The 25,742-nt window shown below is 38.9% G+C and overlaps 1 protein-coding gene across 2 annotated transcripts in view; it reads left to right on the top strand.

Moving 5' to 3' along the window:
- The window catches only part of RASGRF2 (Ras protein specific guanine nucleotide releasing factor 2), a 240,834-nt gene that overhangs the window by 40,863 nt on the left and 174,229 nt on the right, over positions 1-25,742 (top strand). For both annotated transcript variants that reach the window (XM_077866482.1, XM_077866488.1), the window contains exon 2: positions 24,106-24,212. In XM_077866482.1, the coding sequence (XP_077722608.1) occupies positions 24,106-24,212 (107 nt within the window). The remainder of the gene's footprint in view (positions 1-24,105; positions 24,213-25,742) is intronic.

Below are 25,742 nucleotides of genomic sequence, written 5' to 3'. Positions count from 1 at the left end.
GGTGGCTTACGGAAGACTCACATTTGGAGTCCTGAGCCACCACATGAGACATCTACCTACCCTGTGGATGCTATTCTGGAGAGATTACATGTCCCTGTTTAGGTTGAAAGTTCCAACTGAGCCACGACCTCAGTTTATACTTTCTTTTCCATTATGGAAAAGCAGGATCTAGCTTACTTTTGAACAACTTACTTAAAAAAAAAGTAATGTTAGTAAATCAGGCTGTCATGCCAAGTCACTAGCAATAGTTTTCAGTTTTTGCCTAGTAGAAGTTCAAGTGTCAAAGGCACATCTGACGTTACCCATCGCCAGTTTATCAAAGCAACGCAGACAGCTCTGATGGTGCGGGAGCAGAATCTGAATACAGCAAACTTTCATAGGGTAGCTTGTCTTGGTTGTGTTCTGTGTACCTTGCTTGCTAGGGACTCCTCAAAGAAAGGCTTTGTTCAGTTTGGATTTCTTCAATATAGTACACAAAGTACAGATAAGTACCATCAGTAATGTTGCTGCCCAACTAAATTCAAACGGAGCTGCAGACCTGACGCCGTATTATCTGAGCAAACCCCAAGAAAGGCTGCAGGTGAAACCAGGACAACAGGCATAACTGGACATCAGTTTCTTGCTGCTGTACCTTGCCTCCATGAATTGGAAGCTATGTATTTCAAACAGGAGGATCTGAGAGTTGCGAGCGTGATGAATTGTTGCATAGCCGACTTAGGCACCACTGAATGTTATCACAGTTTTCTATTTTTTCTCATTTACCATTTAAATAGACTGGGCATGTCTACCAGACTGCGGATGTGTGCAGCCGTGGTGAGGGAGGGCTGTTCTAAAGAGACCGACATTGAGATGATATTTGAGATCCAAAGGGCTTGCTTGCTTTGCCTTTCTTCCTTCCCTCCTTCCCTCCTTCCTTCATTCCTCTGTAGTTAGTATGCTTTCACTTCTGGGAAGTAGAATTGCTACTCAGCCAATAGCCTTCCAGCAGCAGTCTTTTATTATTATTATTATTATTATTATTATTATTATTATTTCTTATTTTATTTTTTAGATTTTATTTATTTATTCATGAGAAACAGAGAAGCAGAGATATAGGCAGAAGGAGAAGCAGGCTGCAGGGAACCCCATGCGGGACTCGATCCCTGGACCCTGGGATCATGACCTGAGCCAAATGAAGGCAGATCCTTAACCACTGAGCCACCCAAGTGCTCCAGCAGTCCTTTTTTTTTTTTTTTTTTTTTTTAAATTAGATCTGTGAATGAAGCCTGTCTTTATTACATAAGTCTTCTCAATGATAATTTTAACCCAGGATAAGATACTCTGAATTAATGATGGGTTTGAATGGTGACTTTCCTGCCTGTAGGGTTGTAACTTCCTTGAGAGCTAGAGGAAAAGTGTCTCATCTTGAAAGACAGACGGTGCCCAGCATAGTTTTGGCCATGTGGTGGACACTTAGAAATATGTGTTACACAGAAGGGAAATATGGGCTTTCCCTCATCTGCCAGTTTGAACAAGATCTTTGTCTTCTGTGTCCTTTTCAATGGCGACAGAACTGGTGGCCTCTAGGGAGTGGGTGGACACTGTTCATACATTTCAGTTGGAAATGGGTTCTGACAGTTTATGAAGAGCCATATCCACGCGGAATTAGATAATTTGGTTACCGCTGTAGTTTTTAGCAAATGATTTTGCATCAGTAGTCCAGTTGGCAAACTCCTGTGTATGTTCAGTGGAAAATCTGTTTTCTAAAGGAGTATCAATGAACTTTTCCTTCTAGTTTTGCTGTATAGGTGGCACTTTTAGCATTTAATGCCCATTTCCATTAATAGAGGGAGTAGTTATCTAATTTATCAACTTTATATTCAGGGCCTTTTTTATTTTTCAATCTATAAACAAAGCTGGTTGTTTACTTGCTTTTCTTTCCTGCGTTTGTGTTTGGATCCTAGATTTAGTGCTATGTTTTGATCAAAGTATTTCCTAGCAGAGCTAGATGGCAGTTGACATGCCATTCATTTGCCACCTGTTTTTAAATGATTGATGGTGAAGTAAAAAAACTAACTGGGGGATAGTTAAGGAGCATCCAAACAGTAACTTGTGGTGACCTATCCATTTTAATATTTTCTGTGGCTCAGAGGCCGCAATTTTGTCATTGTAATGGAGTGATTATATGATATTAAAAGGAAGGGCCTATGCTTGCTACTGAGTAAATTTGCATCTTTGGAAGAAGTAAAAGAATAACCCATCTCACTACAATCTACTTAGTAACAATCTGAAGTGCCTAGGTACTTATGAGATATAGAGTCCATGTAAATAAGAGTACACGTTGTATAGATATAGAAATTTTGTAATTAAGCCATTTTTCCTCCCAGAAGACTGCAGGATGTTATCTCACTAGACATGGTGAAATAGATTTGATAAAGGGATTGTCATTTTCCTTGGGAATAAATTATCAGTAGTGTATTACATTTATTATGACAGGTTTGGCAAACAGAATGCCATAACTGGCTTTGGTCATTAGACTGCATGGATACAAATAGCTTTTTGGAGGACTTTGAACAGATGGAAACCATCAGAGTCTCTTGAACTACTTTGTCCAGTGGGCATGAATTTGGTCTAAGTAATTGATTACCTATCAGAGGAAAGTAGCTATCTCAGTTTTTTTTTTTAATATATCATAAAGAGACAATTGCTTTTTGTTTTTTGAGAAAGAGAAAAAGAGGGAGGGAGGTGGAGAGAATCTTAAACCGGCTCCACGACCAGCATGCAGGCTGACTGGGGCTTGATCTCACAATCCTAAAAGCAAGACTTGATCCAAAATCAAGAGTCAGATGCTAGCTGAATCACCTAGGCACGCTGACAGTTTTTTTTTAATAAAGGAAAAATAAGTTGGTTTGGATTTTAAGGTTTATTCATAAAAACAATTTTTTCAGCTTTGTTGAGGTAAAATTGACAGATACAGTTGTATGAAAACAATTTGTTTTAAATTCAGGTAGTGAAGTAGAAATCTATTCAACATGAGTCAGTTCTTAGGCTGAACTGTAGGCCTAAAGAAACAGAATATCTACTTTTTCTGAATCAATTTAGGAAAAAGAAGCCTATATTTTTCTCCCCAAACTGGGGCAAGCTGAGCTTTCTGACACGTTTACAATTGTCTTAGATCTTTGAAGAGAGTCCTAGAAATAACGATTAGGGGCTTTGCCTAGACTCTGCTCATTTAACCTTAACAACGGTGCCAGTCAGTTGTACACATCTTCACTGCCCTCTTATTTGCTTGCTTGCTTGCTTGCTTGTTTGTTTATTTCCTTCACCATCCTTTAAAAACTCCTTTAAAAATTGCTGCCTGAAAACAGGGTCCCTGGCACAGAGCCGTTGGTGAAATGAAGCCTGGGAGTTGACCTGTGTGCCTTGTGTTTGTGCTAATGTTGGCAGGAAGGCCTGGCCAGAGCCTAAGAGCATTTGAGGTTCTCTGGAATGATTGAGGCCTGTGGCCAGAATAAAGCTTTCCCTTGCTGCTGAACTTGTACACAATGAGCAGTTTCCTGTCATTTAACAGGGGAGGAAGAGTAGTGCTCAGCTTCTGAGTTCTGGATGCACTTGGATTCTAGGTCTCCTCCTTGATGAGAACTATGATAAGGTGTGGAACATTACTTTCACACCCTTGTATTTCTGGCCAGCGATTGACTTCTTGATTGCAGAGTGGTCTTTGTTTTCTTTTTCTAAATTAAACTTAATTTTAATTCCAATATAGTTAACATACAGTGTTATATTGGTTTCAGAGTGGTCTTTATCAGTGAGTTCCTGGACTCTCGGTGGGTGGGTGGGTGGGTGGGTGAGAGATGGGGCTCACTAAGAGGCTGTTTCAGGTGTGGTGTCAGGTCATGAGGCTGCATGTCCAATAGCAACATTCTACTAACTGGCCTGTGAATGAGAATCACCAGACACCCAATCACATGGTCTTGCCATTGAAAGCAGGTTCATTTCATACCTTTGGATTAATATATCATTCTTTAAAGGAGGTGGCCCTCTAGGCCGAACCTGGCTTGTTCCACAAGATGATACATGCAATTATTTAAACTGGTTATTTTCTCAGTTGAAATGGTTCTGGAGAATTTACCCTCTTAACGGATAGAGGCAGGAGTTCCAGAGCCTAGGCGACAACCAGTTCCAGAGAAACAAATACGGAAAAGATGTAATGCCCTGATGGAAATCATAAGCTACATAGATGGTTGTTTTCTCCATCATGTGACATCATCAGTATTGTTCTTTACTTGGAACAGAAATGCAGTGCGTGCTGATAAATTTTTAGTATTTGTTTTCATCTGCGCTCATCACCACAAAGAATTAAAGAACATTTTTGTTATATTCAAAAAAGGAACTTCTCATCCCTTCGCTATCACCACCTAACCCGCCTGAACTCACCCCCTGCAGCCCTAGGCAGCTATCATTTTCTGTCTCTATAGATTTGCCTCTTCTGGACATTTTATATAAATGGAATCATGTAATATATAGTCCTTTATGATTGGCTTGTTTCATTTAGCATAATGTTTTAAGGCTCATCCATGTACATATATAGCATGTTATCAGTGCTCTGTTCCTTTTTATGACTGAATAATATTCCATTTTATGGATATGCCATATTGTTTATCCCTTCATTAATTGTTATATATATTTGAGTTGTCTCCAGTTTTTGGCTATTAAAATAATGCCTTCTGTGAACATTCATACGCAAGTTTTTGTATGGACACAGATTTTCATTTCTCTTGGATATACAGCCAGGAGTGGAGAGATGTTATATTTTGCAGTGTTTTTTTCTTTCTTTCTGGAAACTGAAGGGGTTGCTTTCCCATGTAGACTCAGTGTTGGAGAGAGCATTGAAAAGGAGACAGGAATTGTGGGTCAGAGTTCCAGGTCAGCCCCTTACTGATCATTTGTTAGGAAATTCACTCTATTTCCTGGGCTGTAGAATGAGATCGTTTTTATTGGAAAATCTTTTAAGGTCACTTCAAAGTTAAAAGATTTTCCTGAGTGACAATAAAAGGCTCTCAAAATATGAAGGAAAATATTTCCAGAGAGGTCTAAATAATAAACCACACCTAATGTCCCTGGATGGCTGTTTTTGTTTTTGTTTTTGTTTTGTCCTAGTTTGAAAATAACTTGGACTTAAATATTTATTTAGTTAAATGTATGTTTTTCAATAAAAATAAGTAAGTGCTCCTTTAAAAAACCAAATGACTATAGATGAGAATTGTTCAGATTTGTATTACAGACATCTACTTGAACATTTTGTTGTATTTCCTGTCAGACTTTTTTCCACTTGAGGTTGTTTTTTTATTTATTGGAGTGTGATCATACTCAGTTCAGTTTTTTTGTTGTTGTGGTTGAGATCCTGTTTTGATTACCCACAGACTCTTCTTGTTTTCACTTGTATTCTGATCGGAGGATATTTGAGACTGGAAGTGTTTCGATATAAATGACTTTGGGAAAGCCACAACAATTTTGGAAGTGAACAGGTGTTTCCAAAAGTGTGTTTCAGTTAGAGTAGTGAGTAGAAAGATTTGTACACAGTAGACAGATGTGAGGCTGTATATGAGTTAAAATCAGTTTCATGGCACAGGGCAGCTCATCCATTTCCTCTTCCTGTGTTTTGACTGATTCAGATGCCATCAAAATTACATGCTTATTCTTTTCACAATGTAGTCTGTTCATAGTGTTTCTGATTGTATTTCAAATTTACCAAGTCTTCCCAGAAAACATGCTCCTGGGATTCTTTCCTGTGTTGGAAGGAAAGCTGTTGAATTTAAGTTTCCTTTTGCCTATTTGCTGGTTTCCATACTCAGCAACTTGAGAATTTATGTTGACCCTTTCTGGTTCTTGAGAGACCAGCTGTACGGTAGAGCAGGCCCTTCTTCTCTAGGGGCCAGATGGTCCATTTGTTTCTGGGACCTTTCCCAAGCTGAGTCCTGAGGCTGAAGTTTCCCTTCCTTACTGGCACCAAGGCTTTCAGAGAGCCCCAGTGTTGATTCCTGGGGGCACCATCACCCTCTTCCTGCAGTGGGAGTTAGCTAGGCATGCATTCCCTTACTGCCCCACCCCACTCCCTTTAAAAAAAAAAAACAACAAAAAAAAAAACGTGTGCCATTAAACCCAACTTTCTCACTTTTGGTTATAGTAAATATTGGTTTGTATTTATTCAGTCAATATTATAGAGCACCTATTATAGGTCAGGCACTGGTAGGCACTAGTATTAAAGAGATCAAAGTCACAGTTCTTGCTTTGATGAAATTTAGTACTATATGCAGAGTCCTTAAACATCTGGCTGGAAAATGTGTGCTTTTAAACAAAATAACAGCCCTGTTTTGAATGAATGTAGACAATTTCCTACAGAAGATTTATATAGCTGTCAGATTAATCCTTACAAAACACACCTTTAATTATCTCATGGGGGGATCCCTGGGTGGCTCAGAGGTTTAGCGCCTGCCTTTGGCCCAGGGCATTATCCTGGACTCCTGGGATCGAGTCCCATGTCGGGCTCCTTGCATGGAGCCTGCTTCTCCCTCTGCCTCTCTCTCTCTCTCTCTCTCTGTCTCTCATGAATAAATAAATAAAATCTTAAAAAAAATTATCTCATGGTTCCAGTTTAAGAAAACATAATAAATCTCTATTATCTATAGCTTAAAATTTATTTTATTTCTTAGTAATTCCTGCGACTCTTTAAAATTGGATAAATAGATTGAGACAACGCAGAGCCCTTCTGTTAAGTGTTTGGATTCCCTTTGTCCTTTAGGGCTTTTGCCAGTAGACCACGTGCGGAGGAATATCCAGTCAAATGAATGGTAAAGGACATTTTATTAATCTGGGCATACCTCGCTCCTTGAATATGTGAGACAGTGCAGCCGAAGCTTGATATTGAACCTGTGTACTCAGGCCCTGCAAATAAAGAGTGAGGCAAATCCAAGTTTGTTACTGAAAATACTGCCGTGTACAGAAGTCCTTTACTTGTAAGAACTCATGCAATTCTCACAGTAACTATGTGAGGTAGCCAAGGCAGTTACCCACATTTTTAGATGAGAAAGCTGAACCACATAGAAATTAAGCAACTTGCACAAGGATATATGTAAGTTCGCAAGGGACATTAATGTGACCTGAACCCAGGGAAGCTGGCATTAGGATGAGCGAGGTTGACTGTTAAGATCCACCACCTCTCCATGAGGACTGCTAGCCTCGCGCTCTTAGTTGCAGGTACAACACAGGTGGAAGTGTGACCTCTTGCTGCTCTTCAAAGCAGTGACCTCACCCACAGAGGAAGACAGCTCACTGACTGTCAAATGCTGAGCAAGCAGGTCACATGGGCCTCCCTCATTTGGGAGGGGGTGAGTAGGGGATGGATGCATAAGTTGGAAGAGCAGCAAGACTTCCACATCCCTTGGTGGTGGCAGTAATGAGAGGTTCTAAAAGTGCCATCCACAAGGGACCTCTGCCTCATACTTGCCAGTCTGCTCACACTTAGATTTCATAGTCTGGATCATCCTTCTTATCTGGGACTTAGCCTTTGGGAGAGACCCAGATGTATTTTGATCTATTTGCTCAATGAGCTCTTGGAACATTTACTGTCTTCCTCAATGGTAAACACTCCCTAATAGGACAAAAATCTAATAGGCATGGTCTAATATACAGGATCGACTATCGCAAATGTATATTAATCTGAAAAAAAATGAAGATGATGGTTGCTATTTTCATACAGCTTATTTTAGCACTTTGACACATCTTGCACTGCTATTTAATCTTTTTTTAAAAAGGGATTTTATTTATTCATGAGAGAAACAGAGAGAGAGAGGCAGAGACATAAGCAGAGAGAGAAGCAGGCTCCATGCAGGGAGCCCAATGTGGGACTTGATCCTGGGACTCCAGGATTACGCCCTCGGCCAAAGGCACACGCTCAACCACTGAGCCACTCAGGCGTCCCCCTGTTTAATCTTATATTGTTATTTAATTGATTTGTGAGTGCTTGATTTGGCTCTTTGGCTGAATTGCAATGTCCTTCAGACCAGAATGTGGTGAAATACATATATATATATATATTGCATACCTGCAAAGTGGTTGATAAATATCTAATGGATTTCTTCCTCCATTCTTCTTTCTCTTTTTCCCTCCTTCTCTCTTTTCCTTTGGTAGCACTAATGTCTCTAAAGCCATTGATGTTAAGATTAGTCATGAGGTTAGAAATGGTTAAGGCAGCAGATAGGAGCATTATAAAATTCAAGGACAGAATAGAACTGTGTAGATTTGATAATTTTGGGGAGTTTGTTTTCTGGACATGTTGTCTACCCAGGATCCAGCCCATCTATTTCTTCCTTCTCATGTGGTCTGTCCTTTGGTGGGTCCACTTAGAGTAGACCTCTGAGTCAGAGTCCTGAGTTTTGGACTCATGCAACCTGGTTAGCTTTGCCACATATAAAGTTTTCATGACAGAGAATAGGGAACAGAGTGTGGGTGGAGAGTATGAGTCCATTACTTCTCCTGGGCCTACAGCTTAGGACACATGCCCAAGCAGATTGGGAGTGGCCATTATGCCTCTATGAGCCTATATCCTCATCTGTAAAATGGGGCTAACTTGTGGGTCCTTGTGAGCATTCAATGAGAAAATGCAGAAGGAATCTTAGCACGATGCCTGGCATATGTTAAGCACTGAATAGATGTTCATTATTATTATTATGCCCAGCCATGTAGGCATAAATATTTTCATATGCTGCCCAGGTTAAAGAAGCTCTCCTGAGAGTGTAAGCTCTTAGACGGTTGGGAATAGTCAGTTGCTTATAATTTCTAGTTAGAGTACCACAGATGGAGCCACTCAGTTGCTGAAATGGTGGTGTGAGTATCGTTGAGTAGCTATCAGATCTGTCATACACAGCCTCACATCAACTGTGGCAAATAGGTGGAGCAAAGATCCCTAAAGAAAATTTAAAAACAGATTTAAAAAAATAAACTACTCATATCTTTTGCTTATTCATGAGAATCTCAACCAGTTGACTAACTCAAAATTCAAATAAAGATTTTATGTACCAAGATGTTATGGGGAATAATTGAAAACCTTCTAAATGTTTCAAAAATAGGTAACTACATTTAGATAAACAGTAGTATATCCTTTCTATATAACGTCATACAAGCTTTATATAAATGTTTACCACATTTTAAGTAACATGGAAAAAGTATTTTGGTTATCATGTGACGTGAGAAACACTGGAATAACATTGCATATATGCAGCATGTGCTCAACTATATTAAGATGGTTTTAGAAAATAGGCTGGAATGAAATACATCAGAATTTAACAGTGGTTATTTTTGAATGATGTTGGGATTATGGATGAATTTTCCCCTCCAATTTTACTTCTCTATACTTCCTATATTTACATGATATATATGTATTATTTTCGTGGATAAGAAAAAAATAAACTTTTCCAGAAGGGGTAAGTAATGTTCATAGGTGGTAGACAAAAGCCGTGATATTTGGCTTGCATTTTCATGATGGAAAAAAAAAACACACACACACACAAATGCATAAGGCACAGACTGGATTATTTGCTATATATTCTCTGAAGAGAAATAAAATTTAGCATAAGCTGAATTAAAGACAGAGTACTTTGGAGAATTTGAGAGAGTTTTCGTTTTTTGAAGATTTTAGAGAGGCAGCAAAAATACAAAGCTTAAGCTAATGCACACCCATGTCCGTGTCTCAGTTTTCTTTTCCAGCCCAGAAGTTTGGTCTTCTTAGCCATTCTGATTATTGGAGGTTTGAGACTGTCATCTTCTTCTAAATGTCTGACAGCTATAAGCCTTAAGCTATCAGCAAATGAAGTGAAAATGTATTTTTGATATTAAAAAATCTTTCTAGGGAAAGAGGCCCAGCAAAACCATCAATAATAGTTCACATTTAGGCAACATTTTAAGCTCCCTTTCTAATCCTCCTCCTATGGTATTTAATAGCCAGGCATGTTCACCAGATGTGCTTCAAGTCCTTTTATTTACATAAATGTTTCCAGCAATTCACTGTATATTTTTCTACTTATAAATAAATATGTACCAAATAGCCTTCCTCTTTTGGCTGTGCTTCAACATATTTGTTTGTTTTAAAGCTGGAAAATGCCTATTAGGCCCTGAGTATCTTTATGTCTTTTCCACACATAGAACTCTATTTGTCTTTTTTTTTTTTTTTGCTTGCTTTTTTTTTTTTCAGATTTTATTTATTTATCCATGAGAGAAACAGAGAGAGAGAGGCAGAGACACAGGCAGAGGAGAAGCAGGCTCCATGCAGGGAGCCCGACGTGGGACTCGATCCCAGGTCCCCAGGATCACACCCTGGACTGAAGGCGGCGCTAAACCACTGAGCCACCTGGGCTGCCCTTTATTTGTCTTTAAAATGAATATTCTCATTATGGCTAATTTGGAAAATGCATAAAATGTATGAGTAAGAAGATAGAGGTGCCTGGTTGGCTCAGTCACTGGAGCATGTGAGTTTTGGTTTCAGGGTCGTGAGTTCGAGCCCCACATTGAAGGTAGAACTTACTTTAAAAAAAAAAAGCAGATGCTTACTCAGGGGTAGCTACTGTTAACATTTTGGTATGTTGCCTTCCCCTTATTTTAATAATGCTTTTTCATAAGTGCTAATTCTGTATTTATTCTCTAGCTTGCTTTTATTGCCTGTCTTATTCATATTGGTACATATGGAACTCTTTTTTTTTTTTTTTTTTGGAACTCTTTTAAACTACTGATGCATGGTATGCTGTAGTTTAATTAGCCATCCTTTTATTGATAGACATTTAGATTGTTGCTTCTTTTGCTATTGAACGATATTGGAATGAACATACTTCTACGTGCTCTTTGAGCACATTACTTTTTTTCACGGAAGTAGAATTACTTGATGATGGGATATGCTTTAAAATTTTCTTTTATTTACTATGTGTTTTCAGTATATTTCTTTATGCACTTACAGACATACACATTATATATAAAAGATATTACATATACTTCCTTTTTCCCCCCAAATTTTATTTTTTTTAAGATTTTATTTATTTATTCATGATAGAGAGAGAGAGAGAGAGAGATAGAGAGAGGCAGAGACACAGGCAGAGGGAGAAGCAGGCTCCATGGAGGAGCCCAACATGGGACTCGATCCCGGGACTCTGGAACCGTGCCCTGGGCCAAAGGCAGGCGCCAAACTGCTGAGCCAACCAAGGATCCCCAACTTTTATTTCTTTATTTGACAGAGAGAAAAAGAGAGAGAGAGAGTAAAAGCAAGGGGAGCTAGCTATAGGCTGAGCTGGGAGCTTGACAGGGGGCTCCATCCCAGGGCCATGGAGATCATGCCTGAGCTGAAGGTAGACGCTCAACCTACTGAGCCACCCAGGCACCCTATTTATTTTTCTTTTGAATTAAAGGACTGGTTGCATTAGTCTTATTGGTTTTAATATCAATTTTTTTACTTATTAACACAATATTGATCTCTTTCCATTGCGTGTCATATGTTCAAAAGGAGTCTAGTGTTATAGGTGGTCTGAACTTTTGGAGGAAATCCACAAATACCTGGAGATAGGACTATGAATTTACCTTCTCTCATCCTAACTTTCTTGTTCTTTTCTTCTTTCTTTCTTTCTTTCTTTCTTTCTTTCTTTCTTTCTTTCTTTCTTTCTTTCTTTCTTTCTGTGAGAGAGAGCTAGCGTGCAGAGTGTAGGGCAGAGAGAGAGGAGAGAGAGAATCCCAAACAGGCTGTACGCCCAGGGCCTGATCTAGGGCTCGATCTCATAAACCAGAGATCACGACCCAAACCAAAACCTAGAGATGGATGCTTAACCAACTGAGACACTCAGGTGCCCCTTACAACCTAGTCTTTAAATAACTTTAAATTTTGTTATTATTTTAAACTTTAGTAAAATTGTAAGAGTCATACAAAGAGCTCTTTATATGCTCTTTACTCAGATTCCCTAGTTCTGAACATTTTGCCCCATTTACTTTCTCTCTTTCTCTCTTTCTGTATGTGTGAGTTCATAATTGTCTCTGCTGGAAGATTAGTTTAATAAAAGCTACTCTGCCAAATTGAAACCAGAAAATCATTTAAAATTTTAATAGATATTGTCAAACAGTTCTTCTAAGTCAGTTCTTATCAATGTTTTCTCACCAGTGTTTATCGATGTTTTCATATCTCCTTATGTTCAGTAATACTTACATTGTAAAGCTGTTTTCATAGTACCCTACCTGATGGATGAAAATCATATTTCAGTATTTTAATTGGCATTTTCTAAGGTCTAGTGAGGTTGAGAATATTTTCATTCCATTGGAAGGTTTTCTTTTTTTAAAAAAACTTATTTATTTATTTATTTATTTATTTATTTATTTATTTATTTATTTATTTGAGAGAGAGTGAGCAGAGTGAGCAAGAACACGAAGGAGGAGGGGCAGAGGGAGAGGAAGAAGCAGGCTCCCCATAGAGCAGGGAATCTGATGCGGGGCTTAATCCCAGGATCCCGGGATCAGGACCTGAGCTGAAGGCAGATGCTTAACGAACTGAGCCACCCAGGTGCCACTGGAAGCTTTTATTTTCTATTTTGTAATTTGCTTATTTGTAGTCTTACCTATTTTCCTATGGGTTATTTTCCTTATTGATTATGCATAAGAATTATAATTAATTGTCAGTAGTTTGCATCACAAATAACTCCTCATAGTCCATTTTTTCCTTTGCTCATGTATCTTTTATCTTACAAAAGCATTAAATTTTATGTAAACTTTATCTATCCTTTATGTTTCTTGCTCTTTTTATGCCAGTGCTTTTCTAGGTATAGATATTAATTTCTTTTTACAAAATTTGTTTCATACTCAGTTTCTGAACTCTGTCTTCCCTGTGGTAGGCAGCAACTGAATTCTGCTAGTGTGTATTGCCTGCTTTGACACTTAATATGTAAAATAAGAACTATTCCTGGGAGTATTCTTGAACTATTCTTAGCAAACATGATTATTAATTAATTCATTAATTGACTAATTAGAGTTTGAAATTATTTTTATTTTATTTTAGTTCCAGTTAGTTAACATACAGTGTAATATTAGTTTCAGGTGTACAGTACTTCAACACTTCCATATATCACCCAGTGCTCATCATGACAAGTGAACTCCTTAATCCCCATCACCTATTTCATCCCCCCATCAGTAGCCATCAGTTGGTAACCATCAGTTTGTTCTCTATAGTTAAGAGTCTGTTTTTTGGTTTGTCTCTCTCTCTTTTTTTCTGTTTGCTCATTTGCTTTGTTTTTTAAATTCTACATGAGTGACATTGTATATTTGTCTTTCTCTGACTGACTTCACACAGCATTAGAATCTCTAACTCCATCCATGAGAAGATTTGTGACAGATGGGAAGATTTCATTCTGTTTTCCGGCTGAATTATATTCCATTGTACACCACATCTTCTTTATCCAGTCATCAATTGATGGACACTTGGGCTGCTTCCGTATCTTGGCTATTGTGAATAATGCTGCCAAAAACATAAGGGTGCATATGTATCTCTTTGACTAAGTCCTTTGTAAATACGCAGTAGTGAAATTATTGGATCATAGGGTAGTTCTATTTTTACTTTTTTGAGGGGCTTAGATATTATCTTCCACAGTGGGTGCACTAGTCTGTGTTCACACCAACAGTGCACGAGGGTTCCTTTTCCTCCACATCTTCGACAACTCTTGTTCTTTGTTTTTGATTTTAGCTCTTTTTACCAGTGTGAGGTGATTCTGTTGTAGTTTTGATTTTCCTTTCCCTGACGGGCAATGTTGAACGTCTTTTCACTGTCTCTTGGCCATCTGAATGTCTTCTTTGGAAAAATGTCTGTCCATGCCTTCTGCCCATTTTTTAATTGGATTATTTGTTTTTTGGGTGTTGGGTTTTTTAAGTTCTCTCCTTCTTTTTTTTTTTTTTTTAGTTTCAAAAATTTTGTCTTTTAAAAATTAACATGTACATAAAAGGAAACTGAAAAACACAAGAAGCAAACAAAGTCATCCATAATCACTTGCAGTTTATAGTTTGGCTTCTAGGTCCCATGAGTGTATCTATACAACTGAGCATTTTATTTTATTATTTTGGTTTTTTAAAAAGATTTTATTTATTTATTCATGAGAGGCACAGAGAGAGAGAGAGAGAGAGAGAGGCAGAGACAGAAGCAAAGGGAGAAGCAGGCTCCCTGCAGGGAGCCCAATGTGGGACCCCTGGGACCCCAGATGCTTAGGCAGACGCTTAACCGCTAAGCCACCCAGGCATCCAATAACTGAGTATTTTAATGTAAATAAGATCCTACAGTTATGTATCATTTTTACACACCATGGATGTTTACCATTTCAAAGTCTCAAAGCTATGAGTATTTCGTTAACCAACAAACACTACACCAACTCAACCTGAAAGGAAAAAATATAATCCTACTTTTCTTGGCGACAAAAATTTCATAAAAGACAAAAATGGCAACAGGCCTCTAGATAAAGATATGGGCAGAATTACAGTTAAAATACTGCATTGTCTTAATGTTCAATTAAAAATGAGATTTAAGGTAACAAAGTATGCAATGCATAATGCTTCTAAAAGAATTCATTATCCAATCTGTACTATTCAAATATTAACAAGGACGTATGTTTCCATTGAATCACATAATATATTCCTACAGTACAGCCAAAAGAGATGCACACACATTAATGGTTATTGTTAAAATGTAGATACGAACACATCTGCATACATCTTTCCCTCTATACTTCCTTCTGCCCCTCTCCTGCCAACCTAATGAATAAGTCCAGATGTACATTTCTCAGAGATGTCCAAGGTGCTTCTTTCCTATCAGTTATAACAAAAAGAAACTTATACATTGGTTAATTTACTAGCTGTACATTTTATCATACATTATCACCTCAGGACATCTGGAAAGCTTAGATGTTGCAAAATAATGAACCTGTCCACAAAAAACACAGGTATTTTACAAAAATGCACATATAGACTTATCATTATAACCTAAAACTGTCTTCTAGGTATAGAGATACTAGCAAAAAAACCCCTCTCATCATAAGTTTTATAAGTTCTTTATCTATTTTGGATACTCACCCTTTATTGGATTTGTCATTTACAAATATTTTCTCCCATTCTGTAGATTGCCTTTTAGTCTTGTTTCCTTACCTGTGCAGAAGCTTTATAGGTTGATTCAGTCCCAATAGTTTATTGTTGCTTTTGTTTCCCTCACTTCAGGGGGCCTATCTTGAAAAAAGTTGCTGGCAGATGCCAGAGAAGTTACTGCCTGTGCTCTCTTCTAGGATTTTTCAGGTTTCAGGTCTCATATTCAGGTCCTTAATTCGCTTTGAGTTTATTTTTGTGTGTGGTGTAAGAAAGTGGTCCAGTTTCATTCTTTTGCATGTTGCTGTCTAGTTTTCTCGACATCATTTGTTGAAGAGATTTTTTTCTCCCCCGGATAGTGTTTCTGCTTTATTGAAGGTTAATTGACCGTATAATTGTGGATTTATTTCTGGATTTTCTCTTCCATTCCATGGATCTGTGTGTCTGTTTTTGTGCCAGTAACTTACTGTCTTGATTATTGCACCTTTGTAACATAACTTGAAATCCAGAATAGTGGTGCCTCCAGCTCTGTTCTTCTTTTTTAAAATTCTTTGGCTACTTGAGGTCTTTTGTGGTTCTGTACAAATTTTAGGAGTGTTTGTTTTAGTTCTGTGAAAAATGTCGTTAGTATTTTGGTAGGGATTACATTAAATATGTAGATTGCTTTGGGTAGTATAGACATTTTGACAGTATTTATTCTTCCAGTCCATAAGCATGGGATGTCTTTCATTTTATTTGTGTCATCTTGAATTTCTTACATCAGTATTTTATCGTTTTCAGAGAACAGGTCTTTTACCTCTTTGGTTAGGTTTATTCTTAGGTATCTTATTATTTTTGATGCAATTGTAAATAAGATTGTTTTCTTAATTTTTCTTTCTGCTGCTTCATTATTGGTGTATAAAAATGCAATAGATTTCTGTACTTTGGTTTTGTATCCTGTGACTTTACTGAATTTCGTTTATCAGTTGAAGCAGTTTTTGGGTACAGTCTTTTGGGTTTAAATATGTAGTATCATCATCTGCAAATAGTGAAAGGTTTACTTCTTTCTTACCCATTTTGATGCCTTTTATTTCTTTTCCTTGTCTGATTGCTGTGTCTAAGACTTCCACTAATATATTGAATAAAAGTGGTGAGAGTGGACATCCTAGTATTGTTCCTAAACTTAGGGGAAAAGCTCTCAGTTTTAAATCTTAGGATGACCACATTTCCCAGGACTGGACTTTTTTTTTTTTTAATTACAATTTAAAAAGGTGGTCTTAATGTACTAATATGCATTTCTTTTTCATATTTTCATGTGCTTGTGTTATTTTTTGTTTGTTTTCATTTGTAGGCATCTGAATATTATATTCTTTTTCCAACATTTCTATTAGGGTGTTTGGCTTTTCCTTATTGATTTAGAAAACTTCTTTATATTAAACACATTAATCCTTTTATATTATTCTAGTTTTGAGGTTTGCTCAATGAATTTAAATATTAATAATTATTGCTGAATAGTTACCATCTAAAATATAAAAAATGAAATAAGAATTTAAATGACTTTTTTTTTTTGGTCACTTTTGCAACAGTGCTTCTGATTAAAAAACATCAATGCAACTGTGGTTTCCTGTTAATCTGATATATGTAGCTGATGATTATCAATTTAAAACTGATACAATGTTATAAAAGACTTTCCTTCTTAAAAGTCTGTCTCATTATCCACATTTTTCCTGCCCATGTTTTGGCATAACCATGGTCCCTCTTTGACAGGGCACCTCAAGAATAGGCTTGCAACAAGCAATCTGTAGGACTTACTGTATCTGTCAAAGTATTTTCCTTTCTGCTAAGTGGCACTAACTACCCTGGGCATTAACAGCATACATTTTTTATTGTCTATAGCTTCCACACAATGAGAATGTGGTTGGGAAATGGGAAATAAAATCAATGGTTGAAATGAGAAAGTGATGAAAATGGTATGAAGTAAAAGAGTTTTGTGGATTTCATTATTTAGAATTTTGGAAGTTTGGGGCTCTAGATTAGTTCATGAGAAAGCAGGATGGAATGGATATTGGCATGGTGATAAAGTTTAGTCATCTTTCTATGAGAGAAGGCTGTGACAATGGTGACTGAATTTTCAAGTGTACTCAGTCCTTGGCTCTAGGCTGACCAGAGTTAGATGTCTCTCCCTTGAGATAGTAAGTAAACGGGAAGGCTAGAGGTGGGATGAAGTCAATCACACAGATCAGATGTTATCTTCAACAACATCCATCCCTGTCTGGAGTAGAAAGATGAAGGAGAGGAACTTATAGGAGACTTAATGAAGTCTCACATGAGAGAAATCATTGCTTTTCCCTTGCCAGTCAGGGATGATGACTTCAGCCACAATGCATCATGCTTACTTTTTCACAAATTTCAGTATACTTGATGATTATGGGAGTTCGGATTCCTTGATTGATGAAAAGTTTCTCTGTTCCAATTTTTATATGATAGCTTCTTGAAGATTTGAAGAGCAACCAAATATATCAAGTTCTTTTAGCCATTCTTAAAATGACAGGTTTTCTGGCATCTTATCTTTGTCATTCTTAAACGGGCACAGTTTAATTTAACTCTGTTCTTTATGAAATTTGGAAGCCAGACACAATGTGTTTTTCCTGTTGTAGAAAACCACAGTAGGAGGCATTTAAACTCTAAGTCCTTGAGCTGGTTTCTAAGTTAAATTCTTATTTAACTAAAACCTAAAATATACTTAATAGAAGAGTATATATTCTGAGTCAGTTCTTAAAAATTGATATTACAACATAAGTGTGGATTTTACTTTGCCATAATTATTATTTCAAATTCACAATCAATGTATTGGCTTTGTTGGGACAAATTGTTAAACTCTCTCGTGCCATTGAAGCTTCAAAATATAACGCCTCTCTAAATCTTTGGGAGAATTAAGAATCTTTGCATCGTGAATATCAAACAACCACAAAAAAGTCCTCAAGAACAAAACAACCAATAACCAACACAACAAAAACAGTATGACGTCTTCTTAATTACCAAGTATCTAGTGTGCTGGCTAATGATTTTAATACATCCTTTTCTTCTTTTCCCCATGTACTTTTATCTGAGAACACTGGAGAAAAAGGAAAGAGTATTTGAATTACACAGATGTGTGGATCTGGACCAAGTCCAGTGTCCTAGGCAGACTTGAGATGACTGGTTTCCAGGTGAGACCTGTCAATTCCACCCCCACAGGAATGCCAACACGTACTTCGTGCCTTCCCAGGCACTTTGATATCTATTATTGCATTTGCTCTTTACCCTGGGGATTAGTAGAAGTGGCCTTATCTTCTCGTTGGCCCAAGAACAAACTGAGCACAAGAAGAACTTGTCATAGTTCACACTTTGTCTCCAGAGGCAGGAGAAAAAACCTGATGTCTCCTAGCCTGGGGCTCTTTCTTCTGAATCACACTGTGTACTTGGATGCTGGTGTGAATCTGTGAAGTCGGCTTGCCCTGAAGTAAATATGCCCATGGCAAGGCCTCCAAATCTCAGAGTTGCGAAGGCAGTAAACCAACAGGGATGAGAGAAGCCTTCAGCATCTTAAATCTTTGTGTCTAAGAAGACCTGGAGAAGGTAGTTGGATGATTTGACATGTTTTAACTATGAAGAGCTTCACCATATAACTATGATATGAAAAGATGGAGTCTATAAAGTAGTTGGGAAATCAGCCTCCTTTAATTTACACAGAATCTTCTTTGGAGCTAAAAGTGCCTATGGGAGAGAGCTGTGGTAAAGAAATGATCCCAGTAGATAAAAACAATCACTAAGGCTGGAGAGTAAAATATTTTCTCTCCTAGATACCAGTGGAGCTGCATCAAGGGAATAAAGCTTTAGACTTTTCTTCAGTTAGTGCCTCACCAGCTGGCATAATGGTAAGCAGATGCCGTGGGCAGAGAGGTACCTTACAAGTGACATTTCAATGACAGGAATACAAGGGAGTGAGAATTTGAGGAGGAAACTTTTATCAAGAAGCTTGAAGTATTTCTCCCCCCCTTTTTTTTTATATCCACCTTACTATTATTCTCAGTCTCTTATCTCTCATGCGACGGCAGAGGCCGCACGTCAGACTTAGAGTGATCTGTCTCTGCCTCTAGGGCTTAGGGATGGGGTACTTTTCTCTTTGAAGGGCCAGTCATATACTGGGAAAACATTAATTGGAGTTCCTGCACATGTTAAGGATAGCTCAGTTGTCAGGTTGGGTGAAGTTGAACTTCTCAGAGTCAAAATGAGTAGTATAAGAGCACATAAAGCTCAATTTCATCAGTATATCGAATGTTTAGTGTGTATGTCATTTCCACTCTACAAGCTGTTACAGAAAGAAAGAGAAAGAGCAGGAGCTAATGAATCACAGGATGAATAACAGGACCACATAGTTCATTATCACTTTGGAAATGGATCTAGACCACTGTACACAGCTTTATTAATCTCCATATCCTAAACACTTGGAGTCTCCCCTTTGACTGGGATGGATGGCCATAGCAACCCATGAGGGTAATGAGGAGAAATATGCTGTGGGCTGCAAAGGGCCACATTTCCAGGGACTCAGAGGCCAGACCCCAAGGCCTGGTGAGGGTAGAGAGCTCTATCCCATGTAGAGCCTTGCTGTGATCCCAGAGGTACTGTCACCCAGGCTGCTGTGCTATCAGGATCCCTAGTCCCATGGATGTAAGTCACCTAGCCAGGGACAATTTGGAAGGCACCCATTCCTTTATCTATCCTGTGTCTGACCTACAGGGTCAGGCCACTGGGAGGTCCAGAGGAGAAGACCACTGAGGGTTCCTGTGGGGCATCTCCCATTCCTCCTCCCTGGCAGGGGCAGTGGAAAAGGGATACTTGGAGGATTTTCTGACTTAGTGGTTGATGACAGAGGGTTGGTGTTGGTTCTCTTAATCAAAAAGTGAAAAATTTCAAGGACTTACGTAGTAATTTAAAACCCTACAGTACCATCCAAATAATAGCATGCATGGAACAGCATTTTTAAAAGGAGATTATTTTTTCTGCTGTGTACTTTTAAGAAAACCACGGTAGTTTTTAATCTGCCTTGAACATTAATGATTTGACCAATGTAATTTACTTTCTCTTGATATATATAGGTTCTATTAAAAAGATCTGAACATAGTTTTTAAAATAGGTGTCTTTATTGCTGATTATATAGCTGAAGGTATCTGTTGTAAGTGGCTCAAACACTTTAAAAATGGAATGAGCATTTTTGGGGGCTATATAGCTGTGTTTAGTGTAAATGATTTGAACAATATAGTAATGTAGAAAGTGGAAGTGGTCCTGTAGTACTATCCCTCAGCAATTGCCACAGTTAGCTATAAATTTGTTTCTAACTTGAAGGAGCTTAGGGACCAGAGTTTTAAGTGAGCTTGTGTTTTCATATTGGGTTACATTTGTTCTCTCTGCAAAAACACATAGCATTAAACGGCAGCAAACCCATTATAATAACAACCAGAAAAATGAAAATCGTACAAAGCTACAAAAGGTACCAAAAAGACCCTGAACATTTAAATGTACTAGATCTGTTCATTCTGTTGTCTTTCTGGTATTTTATGGTCATTGTAGGTAGGGGGTAAGAACCTTTGGTGAATCTGCCAGCGTATGGTATCTGCTCTTATTGCTCTTCTGTGTTTGTGAGATCATTATGGTGTTCTGACTTTTCATACTTAGGATCAAAAGATATATTGGTAGTTTAAGCAGGCTTTTTAAATCCCTTCTCTAGATGGCTACCTGGATATGATTATATAGTCATCAAATTTATCATCACATGCGGCTGTTTGAAGAAAACTTATTAATTTAATTATACCTCATGTTTCTTTACTGATGATTATTTGTTTATCAAACAGTATTGGGGGCTTTGTGTGTGCCTAGCACAGTGCTAGGATGTGAGAAGAGGGTACACGGGGTTACTAAGACCCAGAGGACAGAGTGACTCTTTTTTGCTAGAAGATGCCAAGGAGGGATTTTAGAGGATTGACATTTCAGTGACACGAGTCATGAAAGTTTGGTAAGAACTTGTAGGTGGAGAAGAGGCTGGGGATGAAAGAAGAAACAAGGTGTGTCATGACAAAGATACACTTTACATTTGTTAAGTGCCCACTGTGTGCCGAATGCTGCCCGTCAGCTGATTTGATCCTGTAAGGTCTTTGTCCTTGTCCTTGTTATGCCCAGGAAGAAACTCAGGCTCAGAAAAGTAGTGTGACTTGCCCAAGTTCTTGAGTTACCACTTGGGGTCAGGATTCACACCGGTGGTGCTGGCCGTAGCATGAGGCTGAGGAAAGAGCCCGTCTTCCTGTGGGAGGGATACCCTGGTGTGGCTGCAGTGCAGCAGAACCACAGCACCACCAGACTACAGCCGGCACCAGCCAGAAGAGAGTCCTCCAAGAGAGCCTTGGTGAAACCACATGTGAGGGTGATGAGGAGGAGTTGAAGAGGACTTTGGGGTGCCTAGTTGGGGCAACCATTGAATAAAGATTCACTGGACAGAGAAAAGACAAGAGGAGAAGGAATAGTTGTGTGGGCGGACGGGAGGAGGAGGAGGCTTGGGGGGGTAGAAGGAAGAGAGGGAAGTTAATGAATTCAGTTTTGGATCTGACTGAAATGCTGTCTATAGGAGAAATATGGGGCTGGCACCTGGAGAGAATCTGCCTGGAGAAATCGATTTGGGCGACAGGTGAGGATATCTTGGGAGAAAAGGAAGAGAAACTCACTGTCATTGTAGATGCCGAATTTAAAGTCATAATTTTTTGTAGTTGAGCTAAATTTGTTAAGTGAACTCCTGGAAATGCAACATGTGCGCCTCAAAGCCGTCATCGTTATGCCGTGGGACATGGCCTAACCTTTGCATGTACTCTGCTAATATAATTGCCTTGCTGTCTTTGAAAGGTGACTTTTAATTGGGTTTCAGAGTAGCAGTTGCTGGCGAGGGCCTGGTTGCAGCCTTTCAGTTTTGGGCCAGTTCATTGAGCGTTTCCTCTCTCTCGACTGGACACCTGGGCTTGGACAGTAGCCAGCAGTTACTGAAATGCCATCACTTACAGGATTGACCTTTAAGACACTGATTTGTTATATTATTGAGTTTTAACTTTTTTTCCTCTCAAATTTAAGTGGAGCTTTATTGAATACCGTGCTAAACTCAATTCTTCTCATTCTCTGTGGCCTTTTCATCAAGTTATTGCCCCCTGGTTCCTAGCATTTAGTCCTCTGGCTGGACAAGAGGCTTAAGAACTAAAGACAGCTTGCCATTTATGGGGCTTAGGACTGTCCGTGGGAAGCGTGGTGGATTATCACACAGACATGACTCAGAGTCCTCAGTGGACTGATGATTTATGCTCAGGTAACCTGAGAAGTCTCTTAGTCATTTTTTTTTTTTTTTTGTAAAATTGTGCTGAAAATTGTTTTTCTTAAGTTTTAATTTTAATTCCAGTGAGTTAACATACAGTGTGGTATTAGTTTCAGGTGGACAATAGAGTGACTCAACACTTCTGTGTGTCACCCTGTGCTCATCACAGCAAGTGCCCTTTTTAATCCCCATCACCCATTTACCCATTCTCCTACCCACCTCCCTCCTGGTAACCATCAGTTTGTTCACTGTAGTTAAGAGACTGTTTTTTGGTTTGTCTCTCTCTCTTTTCCCTTAAGTTGGAAATTCTTATCTCTAGGATTTTTGTCCCAAAGTTTTTACATTCATTTGAAGAAAGTGAGTACATAACTGTCACACTGAATAAACAAAACTTTGGGGGTGGGTGGGAAGGTGGGATGAAAGAAAGAACTCTGGCTTTGGCTCGCCCTTAGAGCAGCTCTGTAGCACTGGTTCTTTTTATGCCCTAGGAAGACATTCTGGGTAGGTCCAGTCTATTTTTGATCATTTTCGTATAATAAAAAGCTTGCCAGGGGTGTCTGCCTTTGGCTCAGGTCATGATCCCAGACTCCTGGGATCAGGCCTCATGTTAGGCTCCCTGCTTAGGGACTTTGCTTCTCTCTATCCCTCTGCTCCTCCCCTCAGCTCATTCTCTCTCTCTCTCTCTCTCCCCCATATAAATAAATAAAATCTTAAAAAAAAAAAAACTCACCAGTCACATTTCCTTTCCAGACAGTCTCAGTTTGGTAATTAATATGCCGACCTCAAATAGACTGGTTTAAAGTGAAAGCTTCTCCCCTGGCACAGATTTCAGATTCAGTTTGTCAAATTCTACCAAAAATAAAGACTGATGAAATTATAGATTAATTTACTTAATAGAGATGATAAACACATTTTCTTAGATTTAGCCTTAAGTTACTTGTATTTGTTGTTGCAAATGCTGTATTTTCAAAATTAAGCTTTGAGTCTGTTGATATTATACCAAAGTGCAATAAATTTTTGTGTATTGATTTTATATCTAACAATTTTATCCACTGCTCTTATTCTAATAGTTTCTCAATGAACTTTTAGTACAGGCCTATCAGCTGTGAAAAATTTTTCCCCTTGCTTCCCATTTATTGTGCCTTTTTCCCTTCATTTTTCTATACTGCCCTCCAGGTAGAATTAGTGAATAGAAGCACTGATAACTGCCATCTTTTTCTTATTTTTGATCTTAGAAGGGCTGCTAGTACTGTACACCAATGGGTAAAATGTTGGTGAAATTTACTCATTTACACTGAGTAAATTTTTGCTCGGTATCTTTTATTAGGTTTAGAAATTTCAGTAAGGAATTTTAATTGTGTGTCTGTGTAGAGTCTTATCAAATTACCTTTTCCATATCTAGTGAGGTGTTGTGGGTTGACTCTTACAGAGGGTGTTAAGATGCAACCTATTGTATCTTCTAGGTGCAAAGTCATTGCCAAGTGGACTAGGAGTGATATTACGTTTTGAAATAGGATTTATATAATGCTGATGCATTTTTAAAACATAGACCCATGTAGGGAAATAAATGTATTTTATGGTCATGCTTGAAAACTAAAACTAAACTTTGTTTTTCTCTCCAGTACTACTTTACCGTTCTTTTTGGCCATGAAGGTCAGAAACCTCTGGAGCTGCGCTGTGAGGAGGAGCAGGACGGTAAAGAGTGGATGGAGGCCATTCACCAAGCCAGGTAGGGGCTCAAATCCTCTTGTGACGCTGAACTGGCCGGGTCTCTTGTGTTGGGGTTTTTCACTGTTGGCTGTAGTTTTGGAAGAACTTGCAATCCCTTGGTACCTCCTCATTAGTCATGTGCGAGATGATTCTCTGAGCCTTCTATGGCCATATTCTAGCTAACAGTGAAAAGTAATAGATACAACAATAATAATAATAGGTCACTTCGGCGGACTGTTCCTATGTGCCAGGTGCTCCTCTGAGGGCTTCTCAATTAAGGAATTTATTAAATGTATTGATTTTGCTTATCCTCTCCACAATCTGAGAGTGAATATTATAATTACCCCCTTTTACAGAGAAGGAAAGGGAGGTCGGGAAGGTTAGTTTGCTTGTCCGAGGTCACACAGCTGCTAAGTGGCAGAGCCAAGGATATGGATGCAGCCAAGCTCACATTTCTAAACCCTGCCCTGGGTTTACAAAACAGGTGCTTATCAAAAAGGGTGATGCTGCTTATCAAAAAAGGTGATGCTGACTCTATCCAGGGAGAGAGAAGACCATGCTTTTATTTCCTCCTAAGAAATACCAGGAAGGTAGAAAGAACACACTCGGCCTCACACAAGAAGAAATCTGAAAGAGACCCAGGCAGTTCCCTCTCTTTTATTTTTCAAATTCATTTCTGAAATCCAGTCTATTTTTTTTTTAATTCATAAGAGACACACAGAGAGAGGCAGAGACACAGGCAGAGGGAGAAGCAGGCTCCCTGCGAGGGGCCCGACGCAGGACTCGATCCCAGGACCCCAGGATCACGACCTGAGCTCAGGGCAGATGCTCAACCATGGAGCTGCCCCGGGCGTCCTAGCCCAGTCCATCTTTGCTTCATATGGCTCCCATCTCGCTGCTTGCCTGCCTGTCCCCTCCCTGTCCATCTCGGGTGACTCTGTAGCTCCCTGTTCATCTCCCAGGTGCTTCAGTGGCAAGAACTCCGGCTGGGCACAGCTTCTTTTCCTTCACCTGACAGGCCCCCTGCTTCTCCTCAGTGCCCCATCTTGCCTCTCCCTCCCCGTCCCTGTAACTGCCCTTCACAAGGAGCCCTCGGGGCCTCCTTCTCCAAACCGCTCTAGCACTTGCATTACTGCACGTAGAATATTGAACGGTCTAGTACAATTTAGGGCTTGTTTGTTTGTTTGTTTTTACATAGTTCACATGTGTGATTTCTGTGTCTTGAGCTGGATTGTATGTATCTTGAGTGAGGAAGAGGATGCTTCATTTCTGAACAAAGCACAGTGCTAATTATGTAGTAGGTGACAAAGAAATACTTTCAGATTGACTATAATGAGGATGGAGCATTTGTTCTGAGTTTAGACTCTTCTTGAACCCTTGAGATGTTGTCTCTGGAAGTCTCCTCCCCCTTTTCCCCTCCCCACCCCTCTTTTTTCTTCAACTACTTTATATTGACCAGCTACCTACCTCTTCTGTGGCAGGCAGCACGCTGAGTGCTTTACATACCTTACTTATTCCTCACAACTACCCACTTTCCAGATGAGAAGAC

This window comes from Canis aureus, chromosome 2, assembly GCF_053574225.1.
Source record: "Canis aureus isolate CA01 chromosome 2, VMU_Caureus_v.1.0, whole genome shotgun sequence".
NCBI classification, from domain to species: Eukaryota; Metazoa; Chordata; class Mammalia; order Carnivora; family Canidae; genus Canis; species Canis aureus.
The sequence above is the reverse complement of the archived record's forward strand: the minus strand, read 5'-3'. Positions and strand labels throughout refer to the sequence as shown.